This window comes from Leptodactylus fuscus, chromosome 4 (genome assembly GCF_031893055.1).
Source record: "Leptodactylus fuscus isolate aLepFus1 chromosome 4, aLepFus1.hap2, whole genome shotgun sequence".
Classification (NCBI taxonomy): domain Eukaryota; kingdom Metazoa; phylum Chordata; class Amphibia; order Anura; family Leptodactylidae; genus Leptodactylus; species Leptodactylus fuscus.
In genome coordinates this window covers 26499412-26517799 of record NC_134268.1, presented here as the reverse complement: position 1 = coordinate 26517799, position 18388 = coordinate 26499412, and the positions used below count along the sequence as shown (strand labels likewise).

The following is an 18388-nucleotide window of genomic DNA, read 5'->3' as shown; positions in this document are numbered from 1 at the left end:
CTCATTTCTTGCTACTGCCATATAGTGCCAGTTTCTGACTGGGAATTCAAAGAATATATTGGGGTTATAAATACCCTCATTTCTTGCTACTGGTATATAGTGCCATTGTCTGACTGGGAATTCAAAGAATATATTGGGGTTACGTGCACCCACAATTTTTACTACTGGTATACAGTGCCAGTTTCTGACTGGGAATTCAAAGAATATATTGGGGTTATAAATACCCTCATTTCTTGCTACTGCCATATAGTGCCAGTTTCTGACTGGGAATTCAAAGAATATATTGGGGTTACGTGCACCCACAATTTTTACTACTGGTATACAGTGCCATTGTCTGACTGGGAATTCAAAGAATATATTGGGGTTATAAATACCCTCATTTCTTGCTACTGGTATATAGTGCCATTGTCTGACTGGGAATTCAAAGAATATATTGGGGTTACGTGCACCCACAATTTTTACTACTGGTATACAGTGCCAGTTTCTGACTGGGAATTCAAAGAATATATTGGGGTTACAAATACCCTCATTTCTTGCTACTGCCATATAGTGCCAGTTTCTGACTGGTAATTCAAAGAATATATTGGGGTTACGTGCACCCACAATTTTTACTACTGGTATACAGTGCCAGTTTCTGACTGGGAATTCAAAGAATATATTGGGGTTATAAATACCCTCATTTCTTGCTACTGGTATATAGTGCCATTGTCTGACTGGGAATTCAAAGAATATATTGGGGTTACGTGCACCCACAATTTTTACTACTGGTATACAGTGCCAGTTTCTGACTGGGAATTCAAAGAATATATTGGGGTTACAAATACCCTCATTTCTTGCTACTGCCATATAGTGCCAGTTTCTGACTGGTAATTCAAAGAATATATTGGGGTTACGTGCACCCACAATTTTTACTACTGGTATACAGTGCCATTGTCTGACTGGGAATTCAAAGAATATATTGGGGTTATAAATACCCTCATTTCTTGCTACTGCCATATAGTGCCAGTTTCTGACTGGTAATTCAAAGAATATATTGGGGTTATAAATACCCTCATTTCTTGCTACTGGTATATAGTGCCATTGTCTGACTGGGAATTCAAAGAATATATTGGGGTTACGTGCACCCACAATTTTTGCTACTGGTATATAGTGCCAATTTCTAACTGGGAATTCAAAATGCGCAAGGCTCCCGGAAAGGGACGTGGACGAGGCCGTGGGCGAGGTCGGGGGAATGGTTCTGGGGAGCAAGGTAGCAGTGAAGCCACAGGGCGTCCCGTGCCTACTCCTGTGGGGCAGCAAGCATTGCGCCACTCCACAGTGCCAGGGTTGCTTGCCACATTAACTAAACTGCAGGGTACAAACCTTAGTAGGCCCGAGAACCAGGAACAGGTCTTGCAATGGCTGTCAGAGAACGCTTACAGCACATTGTCCAGCAGCCAGTCAGACTCTGCCTCCTCTCCTCCTATTACCCAACAGTCTTGTCCTCCTTCCTCCCAAAATTCCCAAGCTTCACAGAACAATAACCCCAACTGTCCCTGCTCCCCAGAGCTGTTCTCCGCTCCTTTCATTGTCCCTCAACCTGCCTCTCCACGTCACGATTCCACGAACCTAACAGAGGAGCATCTGTGTCCAGATGCTCAAACACTAGAGTCTCCTCCATCTCCGTTCGATTTGGTGGTGGATGACCAGCAACCCACCCTCATCGACGATGATGTGACGCAGTTGCCGTCAGGGCATCCAGTTGACCGGCGCATTGTGCGGGAGGAGGAGATGAGACAGGAGTTGGAAGAGGAAGTGGTGGATGATGAGGACACTGACCCGACCTGGACAGGGGGGATGTCAAGCGGGGAAAGTAGTGTGGATGTTGAGGCAGGTGCAGCACCAAAAAGGGTAGCTAGAGGCAGAGGTCAGCAGCTTAGGCGAAGCCAGGCCACACCCGGAATCTCCCAAGATGTTCCAGTTCGTACCCAGCCCCGAAAAACTCCCACCTCGAGGGCACGTTTCTCGAAGGTGTGGAGTTTTTTCAAGGAATGCGCCGAGGACAGATATAGTGTTGTCTGCACAATTTGCCTCTCGAAATTGATTAGGGGCTCTGAGAAGAGCAACCTGTCCACCACTTCAATGCGCCGTCATTTGGAATCCAAGCACTGGAATCAGTGGCAGGCAGCAACGGCAGGACAAAGGCCGCCTGCCGTTCACGCCACTGCCACTGCCTCTGCCACTGCCTCTGCCTCTGCCACTGCCACTGCTGACTGTGCTGGCGATGCACTCCAGAGGACGAGCCAGGACACCACTTCATCTGCCTCCGCCACTTTGTTGACTTCTCCCTCATCCTCCCCTGTTCCTGTCTTATCTCCTTCTCCTGCACCATCAAAGGCACCATCAGGCGCTTCTTTACAACAACCCACCAACATCGCTAAACTGCTGGCCCAGGAGATGTTGGCGTTCCGGCTTGTTGAAACTCCCGCCTTCCTGGACCTGATGGCAACTGCGGCACCTCGCTATGCCGTCCCTAGCCGTCACTACTTCTCCCGGTGTGCCGTCCCCGCCTTGCACCAGCACGTGTCACTCAACATCAGGCGGGCCCTTAGTTCCGCGCTTTGCACAAAGGTCCACTTGACCACCGACGCGTGGACAAGTGCATGCGGACAGGGACGCTACATTTCACTGACGGCACACTGGGTGAATGTAGTTGAGGCTGGGACTGCTTCCCAAACTGGCCCGGTGTACCTCGTCTCCCCGCCTAACATTCCTGGCAGGGACACGAGAAGAACACCCCCCTCCTCCTCCTCCTCTACCACCTCCTCCTCCGCCACCGCCTCCTCCTCCGCCACCGCCTCCTCCTCCGCTGTTAGATTGACCCCAGCTACGAGTTGGAAACGTTGCAGCACTGGCGTTGGTAGACGTCAGCAGGCTGTGCTGAAGCTGATCAGCTTGGGGGACAGACAGCACACTGCCTCCGAGGTGAGGGATGCCCTCCTCGATGAGACGGCAATATGGTTTGAGCCGCTGCACCTGGGCCCAGGCATGGTCGTTTGTGATAACGGCCGGAACCTGGTAGCAGCTCTGGAGCTTGCCGGACTCCAACATGTTCCATGCCTGGCCCACGTCTTCAACCTAGTGGTGCAACGTTTCCTAAAGAGCTACCCCAATGTTCCAGAGCTACTGGTGAAAGTGCGGCGCATGTGCGCCCACTTTCGCAAGTCGACAGTAGCCACTGCTAGCTTAAAATCTCTCCAGCAACGCCTGCATGTGCCACAACACCGGCTTTTGTGCGACGTCCCCACACGCTGGAACTCAACGTTTCAGATGTTGAATAGAGTGGTTGAGCAGCAGAGACCTTTGATGGAATACCAGCTACAAAACCCTAGGGTGCCACAAAGTCAGCTGCCTCAGTTTCACATCCATGAGTGGCCATGGATGAGAGACCTTTGTGACATCCTACGGGTCTTTGAGGAGTCCACAAGGAGGGTGAGCTCTGAGGATGCGATGGTGAGCCTTACAATCCCGCTCCTGTGTGTTCTGAGAGAATCCCTGATTGACATCAGGGATAACTCAGATCACACAGAGGAGTTAGGGATAGCATCCGATCCGTCACAGCTGGAGAGTAGGTCCACACATCTGTCCGCTTCACTGCGTTTAATGGAGGAGGAGGAGGAGGAGGAGGAGGAAGAAGAGTTGTCCGATGATGTGATGGTGATACAGGAGACTTCCGGGCAACTTCGAATCGTCCCATTGTTGCAGCGCGGATGGGTAGACACGGAGGATGAGGAGGAAATGGAGATTGAACTTTCCGGTGGGGCCAGAGGAGTCATGCCAACTAACACTGTGGCAGACATGGCTGAGTTCATGTTGGGGTGCTTTACAACCGACAAGCGTATTGTCAAAATCATGGAGGACAACCAGTACTGGATCTTTGCTATCCTTGACCCCCGGTATAAAAACAACATCTCGTCTTTTATTCCGGTAGAGGGGAGGGCCAATCGCATCAATGCTTGCCACAGGCAATTGGTGCAGAATATGATGGAGATGTTTCCAGCATGTGACGTTGGCGGCAGGGAGGGCAGTTCCTCCAGTAGGCAACCAAGTTCTCACCGGTCCACACAAACGAGGGGCACACTGCCTAAGGTCTGGGACACCTTGATGGCACCCCCTCGCCAAAGTGCCGCCACGGAGGGTCCTAGTGTCACCAGGCGTGAGAAGTATAGGCGCATGTTGCGGGAATACCTTTCCGACCACAGCCCTGTCCTCTCCGACCCCTCTGCGCCCTACACGTATTGGGTGTCGAAGTTGGACCTGTGGCTTGAACTTGCCCTATATGCCTTGGAGGTGCTGTCCTGTCCTGCCGCCAGCGTCCTATCTGAGAGGGTGTTCAGTGCAGCCGGTGGCATCATCACTGACAAGCGCACCCGTCTGTCAGCTGAGAGTGCCGACCGGCTCACTTTGATAAAAATGAACCACCACTGGATAGAGCCTTCATTTTTGGGCCCACCTGTGTAAAGCACCCCAACATGAAACTCCATGTCTGTACTCAACCTCTCCAATTCCTCCGCATCCTCATACTCATCCACCATAAGCGTTGCACAATTCTGCTAATACTAGGCTCCCTCCACCCTGATTTCCCCAACTCTGCTGGTTAGAGGCTCCCTCCACCCTGATTTCCACCAACTCTGCTGGTTAGAGGCTCCCTCCACCCTGCTTTCCCACAACTCTGCTGGTTAGAGGCTCCCTCCACCCTGCTTTCCCACAACTCTGCTGGTTAGAGGCTCCCTCCACCCTGCTTTCCCACAACTCTGCTGGTTAGAGGCTCCCTCCACCCTGCTTTCCCACAACTCTGCTGGTTAGAGGCTCCCTCCACCCTGATTTCCACCAACTCTGCTGGTTAGAGGCTCCCTCCACCCTGCTTTCCCACAACTCTGCTGGTTAGAGGCTCCCTCCACCCTGATTTCCACCAACTCTGCTGGTTAGAGGCTCCCTCCACCATGAATTGGTCCAAACTGGGCTGTTTAGCGGCTCCCTCCACCATGAATTGGTCCAAACTGGGGTTTTTAGAGGCTCCCTCCACCATGAATTGGTCCAAACTGGGCTGTTTAGAGGCTCCCTCCACCATGAATTGGTCCAAACTGGGGTTTTTAGAGGCTCCCTCCACCATGAATTGGTCCAAACTGGGCTGGTTAGAGGCTCCCTCCACCATGAATTTGCCCAAACTGGGCTGTTTAGAGGCTCCCTCCACCATGAATTTGCCCAAACTGGCCTGTTTAGAGGCTCCCTCCACCATGAATTGGTCCAAACTGGGGTTTTTAGAGGCTCTCTCCACCATGAATTGGTCCAAACTGGGCTGTTTAGAGGCTCCCTCCATCATGAATTGGTCCAAACTGGGGTTTTTAGAGGCTCCCTCCACCATGAATTGGTCCAAACTGGGGTTTTTAGAGGCTCCCTCCACCATGAATTGGTCCAAACTGGGGTTTTTAGAGGCTCCCTCCACCATGAATTTGCCCAAACTGGGCTGTTTAGAGGCTCCCTCCACCATGAATTTGCCCAAACTGGGCTGTTTAGAGGCTCCCTCCACCATGAATTGGTCCAAACTGGGGTTTTTAGAGGCTCCCTCCACCATGAATTGGTCCAAACTGGGGGTTTTTAGAGGCTCCCTCCACCATGAATTTGCCCAAACTGGGCTGTTTAGAGGCTCCCTCCACCATGAATTGGTCCAAACTGGGGTTTTTAGAGGCTCCCTCCACCATGAATTGGTCCAAACTGGGCTGTTTAGAGGCTCCCTCCACCATGAATTTGCCCAAACTGGGCCGTTTAGAGGCTCCCTCCATCATGAATTGGTCCAAACTGGGGTTTTTAGAGGCTCCCTCCACCATGAATTGGTCCAAACTGGGGTTTTTAGAGGCTCCCTCCACCATGAATTGGTCCAAACTGGGGTTTTTAGAGGCTCCCTCCACCATGAATTGGTCCAAACTGGGGTTTTTAGAGGCTCCCTCCACCATGAATTGGTCCAAACTGGGCTGTTTAGAGGCTCCCTCCACCATGAATTTGCCCAAACTGGGCTGTTTAGAGGCTCCCTCCATCATGAATTGGTCCAAACTGGGGTTTTTAGAGGCTCCCTCCACCATGAATTGGTCCAAACTGGGGTTTTTAGAGGCTCCCTCCACCATGAATTGGTCCAAACTGGGCTGTTTAGAGGCACCCTCCATCATGAATTGGTCCAAACTGGGGTTTTTAGAGGCTCCCTCCACCATGAATTGGTCCAAACTGGGCTGTTTAGAGGCTCCCTCCACCATGAATTGGTCCAAACTGGGGTTTTTAGAGGCTCCCTCCACCATGAATTGGTCCAAACTGGGCTGTTTAGAGGCTCCCTCCACCATGAATTGGTCCAAACTGGGGTTTTTAGAGGCTCCCTCCACCATGAATTGGTCCAAACTGGGCTGTTTAGAGGCTCCCTCCACCATGAATTGGTCCAAACTGGGGTTTTTAGAGGCTCCCTCCACCATGAATTGGTCCAAACTGGGCTGTTTAGAGGCTCCCTCCACCATGAATTTGCCCAAACTGGGCTGTTTAGAGGCTCCCTCCATCATGAATTGGTCCAAACTGGGGTTTTTAGAGGCTCCCTCCACCATGAATTGGTCCAAACTGGGCTGTTTAGCGGCTCCCTCCACCATGAATTGGTCCAAACTGGGGTTTTTAGAGGCTCCCTCCACCATGAATTGGTCCAAACTGGGCTGTTTAGAGGCTCCCTCCACCATGAATTGGTCCAAACTGGGGTTTTTAGAGGCTCCCTCCACCATGAATTGGTCCAAACTGGGCTGGTTAGAGGCTCCCTCCACCATGAATTTGCCCAAACTGGGCTGTTTAGAGGCTCCCTCCACCATGAATTTGCCCAAACTGGCCTGTTTAGAGGCTCCCTCCACCATGAATTGGTCCAAACTGGGGTTTTTAGAGGCTCCCTCCACCATGAATTGGTCCAAACTGGGCTGTTTAGAGGCTCCCTCCACCATGAATTGGTCCAAACTGGGGTTTTTAGAGGCTCCCTCCACCATGAATTGGTCCAAACTGGGTTTTTTAGAGGCTCCCTCCACCATGAATTTGCCCAAACTGGGCTGGTTAGAGGCTCCCTCCACCATGAATTGGTCCAAACTGGGGTTTTTAGAGGCTCCCTCCACCATGAATTTGCCCAAACTCTGCTGGTTAGAGGCTCAATCCACCCTGATTTTCAAAACAAATGTTGGTGCCAACCTCAACTTACTACAAGGGCCAAATTCACTGCTGGTGACAAGCTCTCCTCACTGCAAGTGCCAAATACACATGTTTCAAGGTGTTTTCCTACTGTCAGAGATGTGGTATTGAGTGTGTAAAGTGTGTAGTTGTTAGGCTGTGATGTTGGGGTAATAGAGGGTCTTTGGTGTGTTAGATGCCCCCAGACATGCTTCCCCTGCTGTCCCAGTGTCATTCCAGAGGTGTTGGCATCATTTCCTGGGGTGTCATAGTGGACTTGGTGACCCTCCAGACACGGATTTGGGTTTCCCCCTTAACGAGTATCTGTTCCCCATAGACTATAATGGGGTTCGAAACCCATTCGAACACACGAACAGTGAGCGGCTGTTCGATTCGAATTTCGAACCTCGAACATTTTAGTGTTCGCTCATCTCTAATAAACACCGCGATTTAGGTCTCCCAGTTGAAGCATGGTGAAAGTGAAGTTCCCATTTTAGTTTATTTTTTCATTTGAGTATTAGGGAGTTAGTTAACACAGCACAGTTTTTGTGCTGACAAAGTCTGCCCTGGCTTATACTCGAGTCAAGGTGGGTGGCCGCTGGAATTTCAAACTGCAGAAGTACTTACGGTTAGAGGTGAGCGAGTAGTATTTGATAGAATACTACGGTATTCGAAATACTCGTTCGAATACTACTCCTATTTGCAGTAAAAATTCGATTCAGAACCAGCATTGATTGACCGAATGCTTTACATTGTATAGCATTCGGCCAAGCCACGCTGGTTCTGCAGCAGGCTCGTCTTTGCTAGTCGGGAGAGCTGGCAGCTTGCGGTTATGCAGGAGCTGATTTTTTTTCTCATAGGAATGCATTGACCAGCGTTGACTAGCGTTGGCTAATAAAATAGTGAAAAAAAAAGCTTTAAAAAATATATAAGATAAAAAATAAAATAAATAAAAGTTTTAAATCACTCCATTCCCTAGAATACATACAGTATTAAGGCAGGTTCACACCAGCACCCGATCTCCGTGATGCAGGTTTCCATTTTCTGTCAGCAGAAGATGGAAATCAACATTCACTGTCCACTGGTGAGCACCCATGAGCATCTTTTGTTCTCTGCGGCAAAACCATTTTTTTTTCTTACAGGACACAAAGTCCTGCACGTCCGACTTTGTGTCCGGTTAAAAAAAAAAAGTTTCGCCGCGGAGAGCAGAAGACACTCACCGGCGGACACTTTTCAAACCCATGAATGAGTTTAAAAACTGCCTGCCGGTTTCCATCTCCTGCCCAGTTTCTCAGGCAGGAAACAGAAACTTGCATAACGGAGATCGGGTGCTGGTGTGAACCCGCCTTCAAGGTACAAAATTACTGCGACGCACTTACACATTAGGTAACCCTGTGTTTGAAAGTGCCCGGTCTACTGAATATAGGGGATCTGCAGTGCTCCTGTTCTGTCGGGAAAGGGTTAATAGGAGCACTGCAGATCCCCTATATTCAGCCAGGCTGAGTTTCAAGTGGGGGAAAAAAACCCAGTCCTAAAGCTCAGGGAAGGGGCAGACAGACAACCAAAACACCCCCTCCCCTTCCCCAGCATCTACTGCACCCAAAAACTCCGACCATTTTAATTTTTGGTATTTTCCAGTAGCTGCTGCATTTCCCCCCCTAGGCTTATACTCGAGTCAGTAAGTTTTCCCAGTTTTTTTGTGGTAAAATTAGGGGCCTCGGCTTATATTCAGGTCGGCTTATACTCGAGTATATACGGTACTTAGTTATATAGTTAATACTGTTGAAAGTCTGAGCTGCAGTCATTGACCACAACCCTTTGGATACAATCCTAGTTAACCTTATCCAACTTCCTTTTATTAGAAAACAGGTTGTAAAGATCCCACGAGCAGTGTTCTAAGTATCACCAAGAAGACTCTGTCCCCTACAAGTGTACACAATGCGGCATGTAGAGCTGAAACATTTACCAAAGAGGCAGATGGTCACTTCGAATGGCTGTATTTTTTATTTTATACCACCTTTTTTGGCATCATAAGAAAGATGAGATTGAAGTATTAGCTATAAAAGAACCTGAGATATCACTAGATAAAAAGCACAGTCGGAAATGAGGGCTTTACATGCATCATGAGCTAGAGAAAGAGTTATTTGAAGTGACCATAAAAACCATCTAACGTAAACAAAAAAAATTAAGAAAAAATAAACATGTTAAGTATCCCCATGTGAGTATGAGTACCCAATATCTAAAAATAACACTATTTATCCCGTATGGTAAACACCGTAAAATAAATTAATTAATTAAAAATACTGCAATGTGCAAATTAACATATTTTGGTATTTTGGTTGTAATCATAATAACCAGCCAGACAAAGCTGCCATGTCATTTTTAATGCAGACATGCATTACATGGACCCCCAAAAACATTAATAAAAGCTACCGTAATCAAAACATTCTATGTACCCCAAAATGGTGCCAAATAGAAAAAAGTTATGAATTTTGGAAGACTGGGAAGGAAAATATGAAAAATGTCGCCGAGCATTAACGTACAAATTACTCTGCAACCATAAAGAGTTAAAGATTTCTTGAAATTAACATGAATATTGTCTTTGGACTTATCAAAATCAAATCACTGCCATTCTATCAGACTTTTCACCTGTCTGTGTTTTAAACAAGTGTTAGGGTGCATTCACACGGAGGAAAATGGCGCTGAATTTGGTGAGGAATCTGCCTCAGATTCAGCACTGAAAAAAAAGCCTCCCATTGACTTCTGCTAGCAGAAAAAGGAACCCATTGAAGTCACTGGGAGGCTTTTTTTTCAGCGCTGAAATTCAGCACCAAATTCAGCACCATTTCCCTCCTTGTGAATGGACCCTCAGGGCCCCTTCACACGGCGTAAGCGCTCGGCTCATTCCGAGCAGTACACGCGAGCGCTTCTAAACACTTTCCATTCACTTCAATGGGAGCGCGCGTAAAGCCGGGTTTACGTGGGCTCCCATTGAAGTGAATGGGAAGTGTTTAGAAGCGCTCGCGTGTACGGGTCGGAATCAGCCGAGCACTTACGCCGTGTGAAGGGGCCCTAAGATTGCCCTTGCTACCAGTATTCTTTTTGTCCCAGTAACATTAATGAAAAAAGAATGTAACTTCATCTTGTTATCTCTATTACCCTATGTATTATATAAAATTGAATTATTATTATTTTAGGTGATTTCCCGCTTCTTTCCTACAAAATTCTGGGTGAAAGTAACATTAAAGTACATATTGAAGAGACAACTAAAGGTGTTTCGGACATGAAGACCTTCACTTTAGTGTGGGATGACATTTACTCCCGTCCTCTGGCAATAAACGCGTCTCCTCTAGAGGTCAGTTACATAACATTAGAGACTGGACCATGGGCATGACCACGGGTCACATTAAAGTACCGTATATACTCGAGTATAAGCTGAATTTTTCAGCCCAGTTTTTGTGCTGAAAAAGCCTCCCTCGGCTTATACTCGAGTCAGCAAAAAAAAAAAAATTTTTTTTTTTTTTTTTTTTTAGGAGGGTGAGGGGGGTCTATGACCAGCCACAATATCAATGTATAGAATCTCCCATAAAAGTTCTTCAAAAGTTGGGAGGTATGGGTACAGGGGGAAATGGAAAGATGTTAGAAGGTGGATGGGGGGGGGGGATTGTTGGGGCATCGGGTGTGCGGCACTGCGGAGAGGGAACTGGGGCAATAATATATAATATATAAGTTTTTAGCTGGAGAGCTGCAAAGCACACAATACCTCCAAAGGTATGTGTGCTTTGTATTAATAATGATGTAGGCTGCTATGCTACTTGCATAGCAGCCTGTTTGGGGGTGGGACTTTCACTTTAAAGGAGTGTTCACATTGCATTTTTGGCCTCCCTTGCTGGGATACGTTGGTAACCAGTCACAATCAACTCCCCACTTATCCCTGTACGGAGAACTGCAGGCCCCCCTTTTTTTTAATGGCCAGTTCTTCATGCAGGGATAAGTTGACAGCTGATTCTGACTGGTTACCAACGTATCCCAGCAAGGGAGGCCAAAAACGCAATGTGAAAAAGCCCTGAGGATTTATTAAGAGGGCTCTTATAGTTAGTGTTGGCTCTTTATAGGCGTATTCACACGTAGCAGATTTTACCTGCAAATAGAATCTGATTAAGCCTTGTAATGCTGCTAAATAAAGGGAAATGTAATACAGAATTGGTATGTCGCAAAATAAAGTAGTTTTAAAATGGCGGGGGGGGGGGGGGCAGACACTTAGGCTGTATGGGGCCCCAAAATTCCTGATGGCGGCCCTGCCGGGAGTGACTACTGCCTTTGCATCCCTTTAGCCAATATTCCCAATATTAAGCTGAGCACTCTGAAAAGGAAATAGTTAACACAACATTCGAACAAGAATAAACAACATTGTATATACATACTTAGATACCATAGTATTAACCTGTACAATAATATGTAACATAATTTATGATGTCCATTGTAAAGTTAGGTTCACATACCTACCAAACATCCCAAATTCTGTGGGACATTCACAGATTTGGTGTCCTGTCCCGCAGTCCCGGTCGGCGGGAAGTATGTCCCGGTGTCAACTCATCTGCATCTGGAGGACGCAGATGAGTTGAATACATACGCGAGTAAAGCAGAGGCTGTCACAGCTCAGCACCTGCTTTACCGCTGCGCTCTGGCTAGTGGATGTGTAGGCACGATGTGATGACGTCGCTCACATCGCACCTACAACTCTATGAGTGAGACTGTGGAGAGCATTGGAAGGGTGAGTATAAGTGTTTTTTTTGTTTTAAACATTAAGGTAACATAATGAAGGGGGCCCATGAAACTGTGGGCAGATAAAGGGGGGACATGAAACTGGGAACAGAATTGGAGGGGGGCATGAAACTGGGGGGAGAGATGGAGGTGGGACATGAAACTGGGGGCAGAGATGGAGGGACATGAAACTATGGGCAGAGATTGGGTGATATGAAACTGGGGGCAGATGAAGGGGATATATGAAAAAGGGGGAGAGATGGAGGGGGGACATATAATTTACGGGTCACTGTAGGAGGATTGTACTGTGTGGTGGCACATGAAAAATGAATGAGAATGGGCAGAGTCAACATAAAAGTGGCTGGAGCTAAATTGACGCCGCACATTTTGTCCCTCTTTCTATTCTTCAAAAGTTGGGAGGTACGGACACCTGCACCCAGTCTCCATTCAGGGTCTCCGCCCCTGAATCTGCTTAAAAAACGTGGAGAGAAAAGTCCTGTAAGCATGAATTTTCTCTCTGAATTTTTCTGCCTTTTTCAGGCAGGAACCGTGCAAATACCCCATTACAGTTTATGGGGTCCACAGATTTGGATTACCGTTTTTTTTAAGCGGATTAGGTTTTTGTTCGGGGGTCCCCAAGCAGACCCCACGAATAGAAACACGATCACAAGTGTGAACCTAACGTAATGCAAAAAAATATTTTGGAAATTGTTATTTCTTAGCGCCCTTCCTCTCCCCCCAAAAATAAAATTAAGGTAAATTCAAACAGGTCAAAACAGCACAACTGTGACTATATGAACATGATGCTGAGCACATGGGGGTACTGTGATCAATAGCAAATCATCAGAAAGCAATGGCAGACTGAAAATACAAAGAGAGAGGAAAAAAAAACTCTCAACCTCAATTCTAAAATTGGTCTGTGGTTAAGAAAGGAGATTCCAGGTGAATGAAAACAATCTGATCATATTCTGTTACTAACTTTTACTTGCATTACTTAACTATTACAATGTTTTCTAAGGTGCGAAATGCCGTACTAGATATTCTAACTGCGCAATGTCCGGATGTAATAGCCAAACAGAAGGAAAGCTCATCAGTCAAGTATTTCAGCGACTATGAAATAGAGGTATAGATATAAAAAAAAAAAAAAAACACTGTAAAGCATTGTATTTTTCAAGAACAATAGACGTAGCACAGATAAGTTTGTCATCTTTTTCTAACTCTTCGGCAAAGATTTGGGTTGAGCCAGTCTTGAGATTTCAGGATCGATTTTAAAATCTGATTTCCGATCATTTTCCAGCCGATCCCAATTGCGATCATGAAATTTGCTCGATCGCCGATCGGGATCCGATCTTTCCCAATCCCTCAAACCTAGTCAATGCTTCTCTATAGGAGAAGTCATTTTTAGGGATGAGCCGATCTTGAGATTTCAAAATCTGATTTCCAATCATTTTTCAGCCGATCACGATCATGAAATTTGCTCGATCGCCGATCGGCATCCGATCTTTCCCGATCCCGATCTCTCAGCCCTAGCAAAGATACTTCACTGAGTGTTTCAACCTTTCATGCCAAGTATTAGCGAGGGAAGCTGAAGAGGTATGGCACTAAGTGAAGGACTTAAGTCCAGAGAGCCTTTTGTTGCTGCACTACCTTTTTGAGTGAAAATGAAACTCTACCTTTGTTTTGGACTAAAGAAACTGAACTTGTGTGTCTATGCCACCCCACCTAGCAACCCCAGACCCTGACTATATATATATATATATATATATATATATATATATATATATATATATATATATATTAGAGATGAGCGAACACTAAAATGTTCGAGGTTCGAAATTCGATTCGAACAGCCGCTCACTGTTCGAGTGTTCGAATGGGTTTCGAACCCCATTATAGTCTATGGGGAACATATACTCGTTAAGGGGGAAACCCAAATTCGTGTCTGGAGGGTCACCAAGTCCACTATGACACCCCAGGAAATGATACCAACACCCTGGAATGACACTGGGACAGCAGGGGAAGCATGTCTGGGGGCATAAAAGTCACTTTATTTCATGGAAATCCCTGTCAGTTTGCGATTTTCGCAAGCTAACTTTTCCCCATAGAAATGCATTGGCCAGTGCTGATTGGCCAGAGTACAGAACTCGACCAATCAGCGCTGGCTCTGCTGGAGGAGGCGGAGTCTAAGATCGCTCCACACCAGTCTCCATTCAGGTCCGACCTTAGACTCCGCCTCCTCCGGCAGAGCCAGCGCTGATTGGCCGAAGGCTGGCCAATGCATTCCTATGCGAATGCAGAGACTTAGCAGTGCTGAGTCAGTTTTGCTCAACTACACATCTGATGCACACTCGGCACTGCTACATCAGATGTAGCAATCTGATGTAGCAGAGCCGAGGGTGCACTAGAACCCCTGTGCAAACTCAGTTCACGCTAATAGAATGCATTGGCCAGCGCTGATTGGCCAATGCATTCTATTAGCCCGATGAAGTAGAGCTGAATGTGTGTGCTAAGCACACACATTCAGCTCTACTTCATCGGGCTAATAGAATGCATTGGCCAGCGCTGATTGGCCAGAGTATGGAACTCGACCAATCAGCGCTGGCTCTGCTGGAGGAGGCGGAGTCTAAGATCGCTCCACACCAGTCTCCATTCAGGTCCGACCTTAGACTCCGCCTCCTCCAGCAGAGCCAGCGCTGATTGGCCGAATTCCGTACTCTGGCCAATCAGCACTGGCTAATGCATTGTATTGGCGTGATGAAGCAGTGCTGAATGTGTGTGCTTAGCACACACATTCAGCTCTACTTCATCGGGCTAATAGAATGCATTGGCCAATCAGCGCTGGCCAATGCATTCTATTAGCTTGATGAAGCAGAGTGTGCACAAGGGTTCAAGCGCACCCTCGGCTCTGATGTAGCAGAGCCGAGGCTGCACAAGGGTTCAAGTGCACCCTCGGCTCTGCTACATCAGAGCCGAGGGTGCGCTTGAACCCTTGTGCAGCCTCGGCTCTGCTACATCAGAGCCGAGGGTGCGCTTGAACCCTTGTGCACACTCTGCTTCATCAAGCTAATAGAATGCATTGGCCAGCGCTGATTGGCCAATACATTCTATTAGCCCGATGAAGTAGAGCTGAATGTGTGTGCTAAGCACACACATTCAGCACTGCTTCATCACGCCAATACAATGCATTAGCCAGTGCTGATTGGCCAGAGTACGGAATTCGGCCAATCAGCGCTGGCTCTGCTGGAGGAGGCGGAGTCTAAGGTCGGACCTGAATGGAGACTGGTGTGGAGCGATCTTAGACTCCGCCTCCTCCAGCAGAGCCAGCGCTGATTGGTCGAGTTCCGTACTCTGGCCAATCAGCGCTGGCCAATGCATCCCTATGGGAAAAAGTTTATCTCACAAAAATCACAATTACACACCCGATAGAGCCCCAAAAAGTTATTTTTAATAACATTCCCCCCTAAATAAAGGTTATCCCTAGCTATCCCTGCCTGTACAGCTATCCCTGTCTCATAGTCACAAAGTTCACATTCTCATATGACCCGGATTTGAAATCCACTATTCGTCTAAAATGGAGGTCACCTGATTTCGGCAGCCAATGACTTTTTCCAATTTTTTTCAATGCCCCCGGTGTCGTAGTTCCTGTCCCACCTCCCCTGCACTGTTATTGGTGCAAAAAAGGCGCCAGGGAAGGTGGGAGGGGAATCGAATTTTGGCGCACTTTACCACGCGGTGTTCGATTCGATTCGAACATAGCGAACACCCTGATATCCGATCGAACATGTGTTCGATAGAACACTGTTCGCTCATCTCTAATATATATATATATATATATATATATATATATATATATTGTCAGGGTCTGGGGTTGCTAAGTGGGGTGGCATAGACACACAATCTATCTATCTATCTATCTATCTATCTATCTATCTATCTATCTATCTATACATATATGGAGGACCATGATGATAGTCAATGACAAACTCAGCACTGCTATACCATGCCTTATACAAACACAAATGTTGTCTATTGTCTTTCCGTTATCTGAATGATTATTGTGAACATTCTACTTTTCTTTGCATGTAATGTAAAAAATGTAATCTGGGAGTTTATTGGCATTTTCATAAATTGTTATACAGTTCATCTCCCCAATAACGTTTCATTCTGCCAACAGAGTCCCTATGGCACTAGGACACGTGAGACTGAAGCATTTTGTGGACGATATTCCTTAAAGAAACCTGTTTTCCTGTTCTATCATACTGAAGTGAATCCATTAACTCAGTCAATGTATGGTTATATCTCACTAACTTTACATAGCAAGGTATGTTTGTGCACTCCTAGTTTTTTTTTTTTTTATTTGGATTGGTTTAATATGGGAAATTATTAATGGGGACCATTTTTGTAAAAACAAAACCCTGCTCGTCTGAGCACTAACTAAACAATAAGTACTAATTGTATGGGTGGCTTACTACCAGCCACATGAATTGATACTGGGATTCACCATTTACCACCTTTACATTTTCTCTGGCATGAGACAGATTAGGATCTCTAATTTGAGTCCCAAAATTGTCACGGGACACCTTGAGCTCCGGCATCTCGCAAGCTCCCTCCGGACCTTCAGCATCACCTGCTAACACAAACAGGGGAAAAGCATTACCATCTTGGGTCACCACTACAGCTGGTGTTTCCCTGTCTAAGGGGTCAGGGTTAACCTTAGGCAAGACATCACCAATGTTAGCATTTTTAGGACATGATAGCATCTGCTTTTTCACATATCACAAAACAGAGGAAAATCCCTCCCTATTATCACACTATGGAACAGACACTTAACCACATCCACTTTGTGAGAGGTGGTGCCAGAGGGAGTTTTTATGGTGACCTCTGCAATAGGCTACTCTCTGGTTTCACCATGTATGCACAAGATCCCTATAGTTTATCGACTGTACAGTGCAGGGTTGACCCGATCATGGTGTACCCGTGTTACCAGGCTCCCAGAGTCCAGGAGAGCCATTACAGCACGCGCTGCCACAGTGCACATCTGTGGTTCAGAACAAGCAGGTTTAGTAAACAGCGATTCCCGCCTGGAACTGCTGCAGTCTATGAGCTCTGTTGTCAGGGGACAGTATGCAGCTAAGTCCAACTTACTCACACATTTAATAGCAGCAGCTACAAAGTTACATAGTAGATGAGGTTGGATGAAGACATCAGTCCATCAAGTCCAACAATCCCCTACAGTGTTGATCCAGGTGAAGGCAAAAAAAACCCATGAGGCTCATGCCAATTGCCCCATTTCAGGGGAAAAAATACTCCTTCCCGACTCCAATCTGGCAGTCAGTATAAAAACCCTGGATCAACGTGTCCTTAAACTCTAGAGTCCATAACCTGTAATATTGTTCTCTTCAAGAAAGGCATCCAGGCCCTCTTTGAACTTGTCCAATGACTCCACCATCACCACTTCCTGGAGCAGAGAGTTCCATAGTCTCGCTGTTCTTACTGTGAAGAATCCCCTTCTATGTTTCTGGTGAAACTTTCTCTTCTCCAAACGTAGAGGATGTCCTCTTGTCACTGTGACTGGCCTAGGAGTAAAAAAATCCTTAGAAAATTCTTTGGCTGTTTGAAGTACCGGTTCAGCTTCCATCCTATCTCTCTTCTTTCTTTATACTTCCCTCTTTTTTATTCCTTCTCTCTATCCTCTTTCCCTTCTCTCTTTCTCCTTCCTGAACTAACACTCTCTATTACTAACTCTATGAGTGGCTTATTACCAGCCACATGAATAAACAAAAAAGAGTTAGTGTCAGGACAGACCCTGGCACTTCCTCTCGCTCCTAGGATATGCCATGAAGTGCAGGCTCTGCAGCCTTTTGTGGCCCAGTAATGAGCCCAGGACCCACACCTGGGGCTGAGGCTTATTCAAGACCAGCATTGGACCACACATATGTCGGAAACCTGGGGGAGATATACCGTGACTCCAGCACTCTGCCTGTCACCTTCTCACAAGGCTAAACAGATTTGGATAAACAAGAGCCCAAAATGCTCAGGGTAACAACAACAATCAGTTGATGTCATTGGACTTTTTAGACCTGGCCCTCTTTGAGGTCACATTGCTGTAAAAGATAAAGATTCACAATAATGGTGAAAATCTGTTCACTGAATGGTCTCCATAGCTGTTAGGGTGTTTCTATGTGAACATGGTTAGTGTAATGGGGAGCTGGTGATAATATACGCAGTAACTGCATGGAGCCACGAAACAACGATATAACACAGTTTAATAAAGAAAGGAGGGGAGGGGGATGAGAACGGGAGAGAAAGTAAGAAATAAGTACACAGTAGCTAAGCAAAATGTATAACTTCAGTATGACAGTGCATACAACAGATTGCGGTAGTTACCCCTCTAGTGTCCTTAGTT

General features: G+C 46.7%; 1 protein-coding gene across 1 annotated transcript in view; it reads left to right on the top strand.

Annotated features, from left to right (window-relative positions):
- Positions 1 to 18388, top strand: part of LOC142201125 (fibrocystin-L-like) — a 152763-nt gene that overhangs the window by 40305 nt on the left and 94070 nt on the right. The window contains exons 19-21 of the mRNA XM_075271950.1: positions 10416 to 10573; positions 13001 to 13105; positions 16157 to 16303. Coding sequence (XP_075128051.1) covers positions 10416 to 10573; positions 13001 to 13105; positions 16157 to 16303 — 410 coding nt within the window. The remainder of the gene's footprint in view (positions 1 to 10415; positions 10574 to 13000; positions 13106 to 16156; positions 16304 to 18388) is intronic.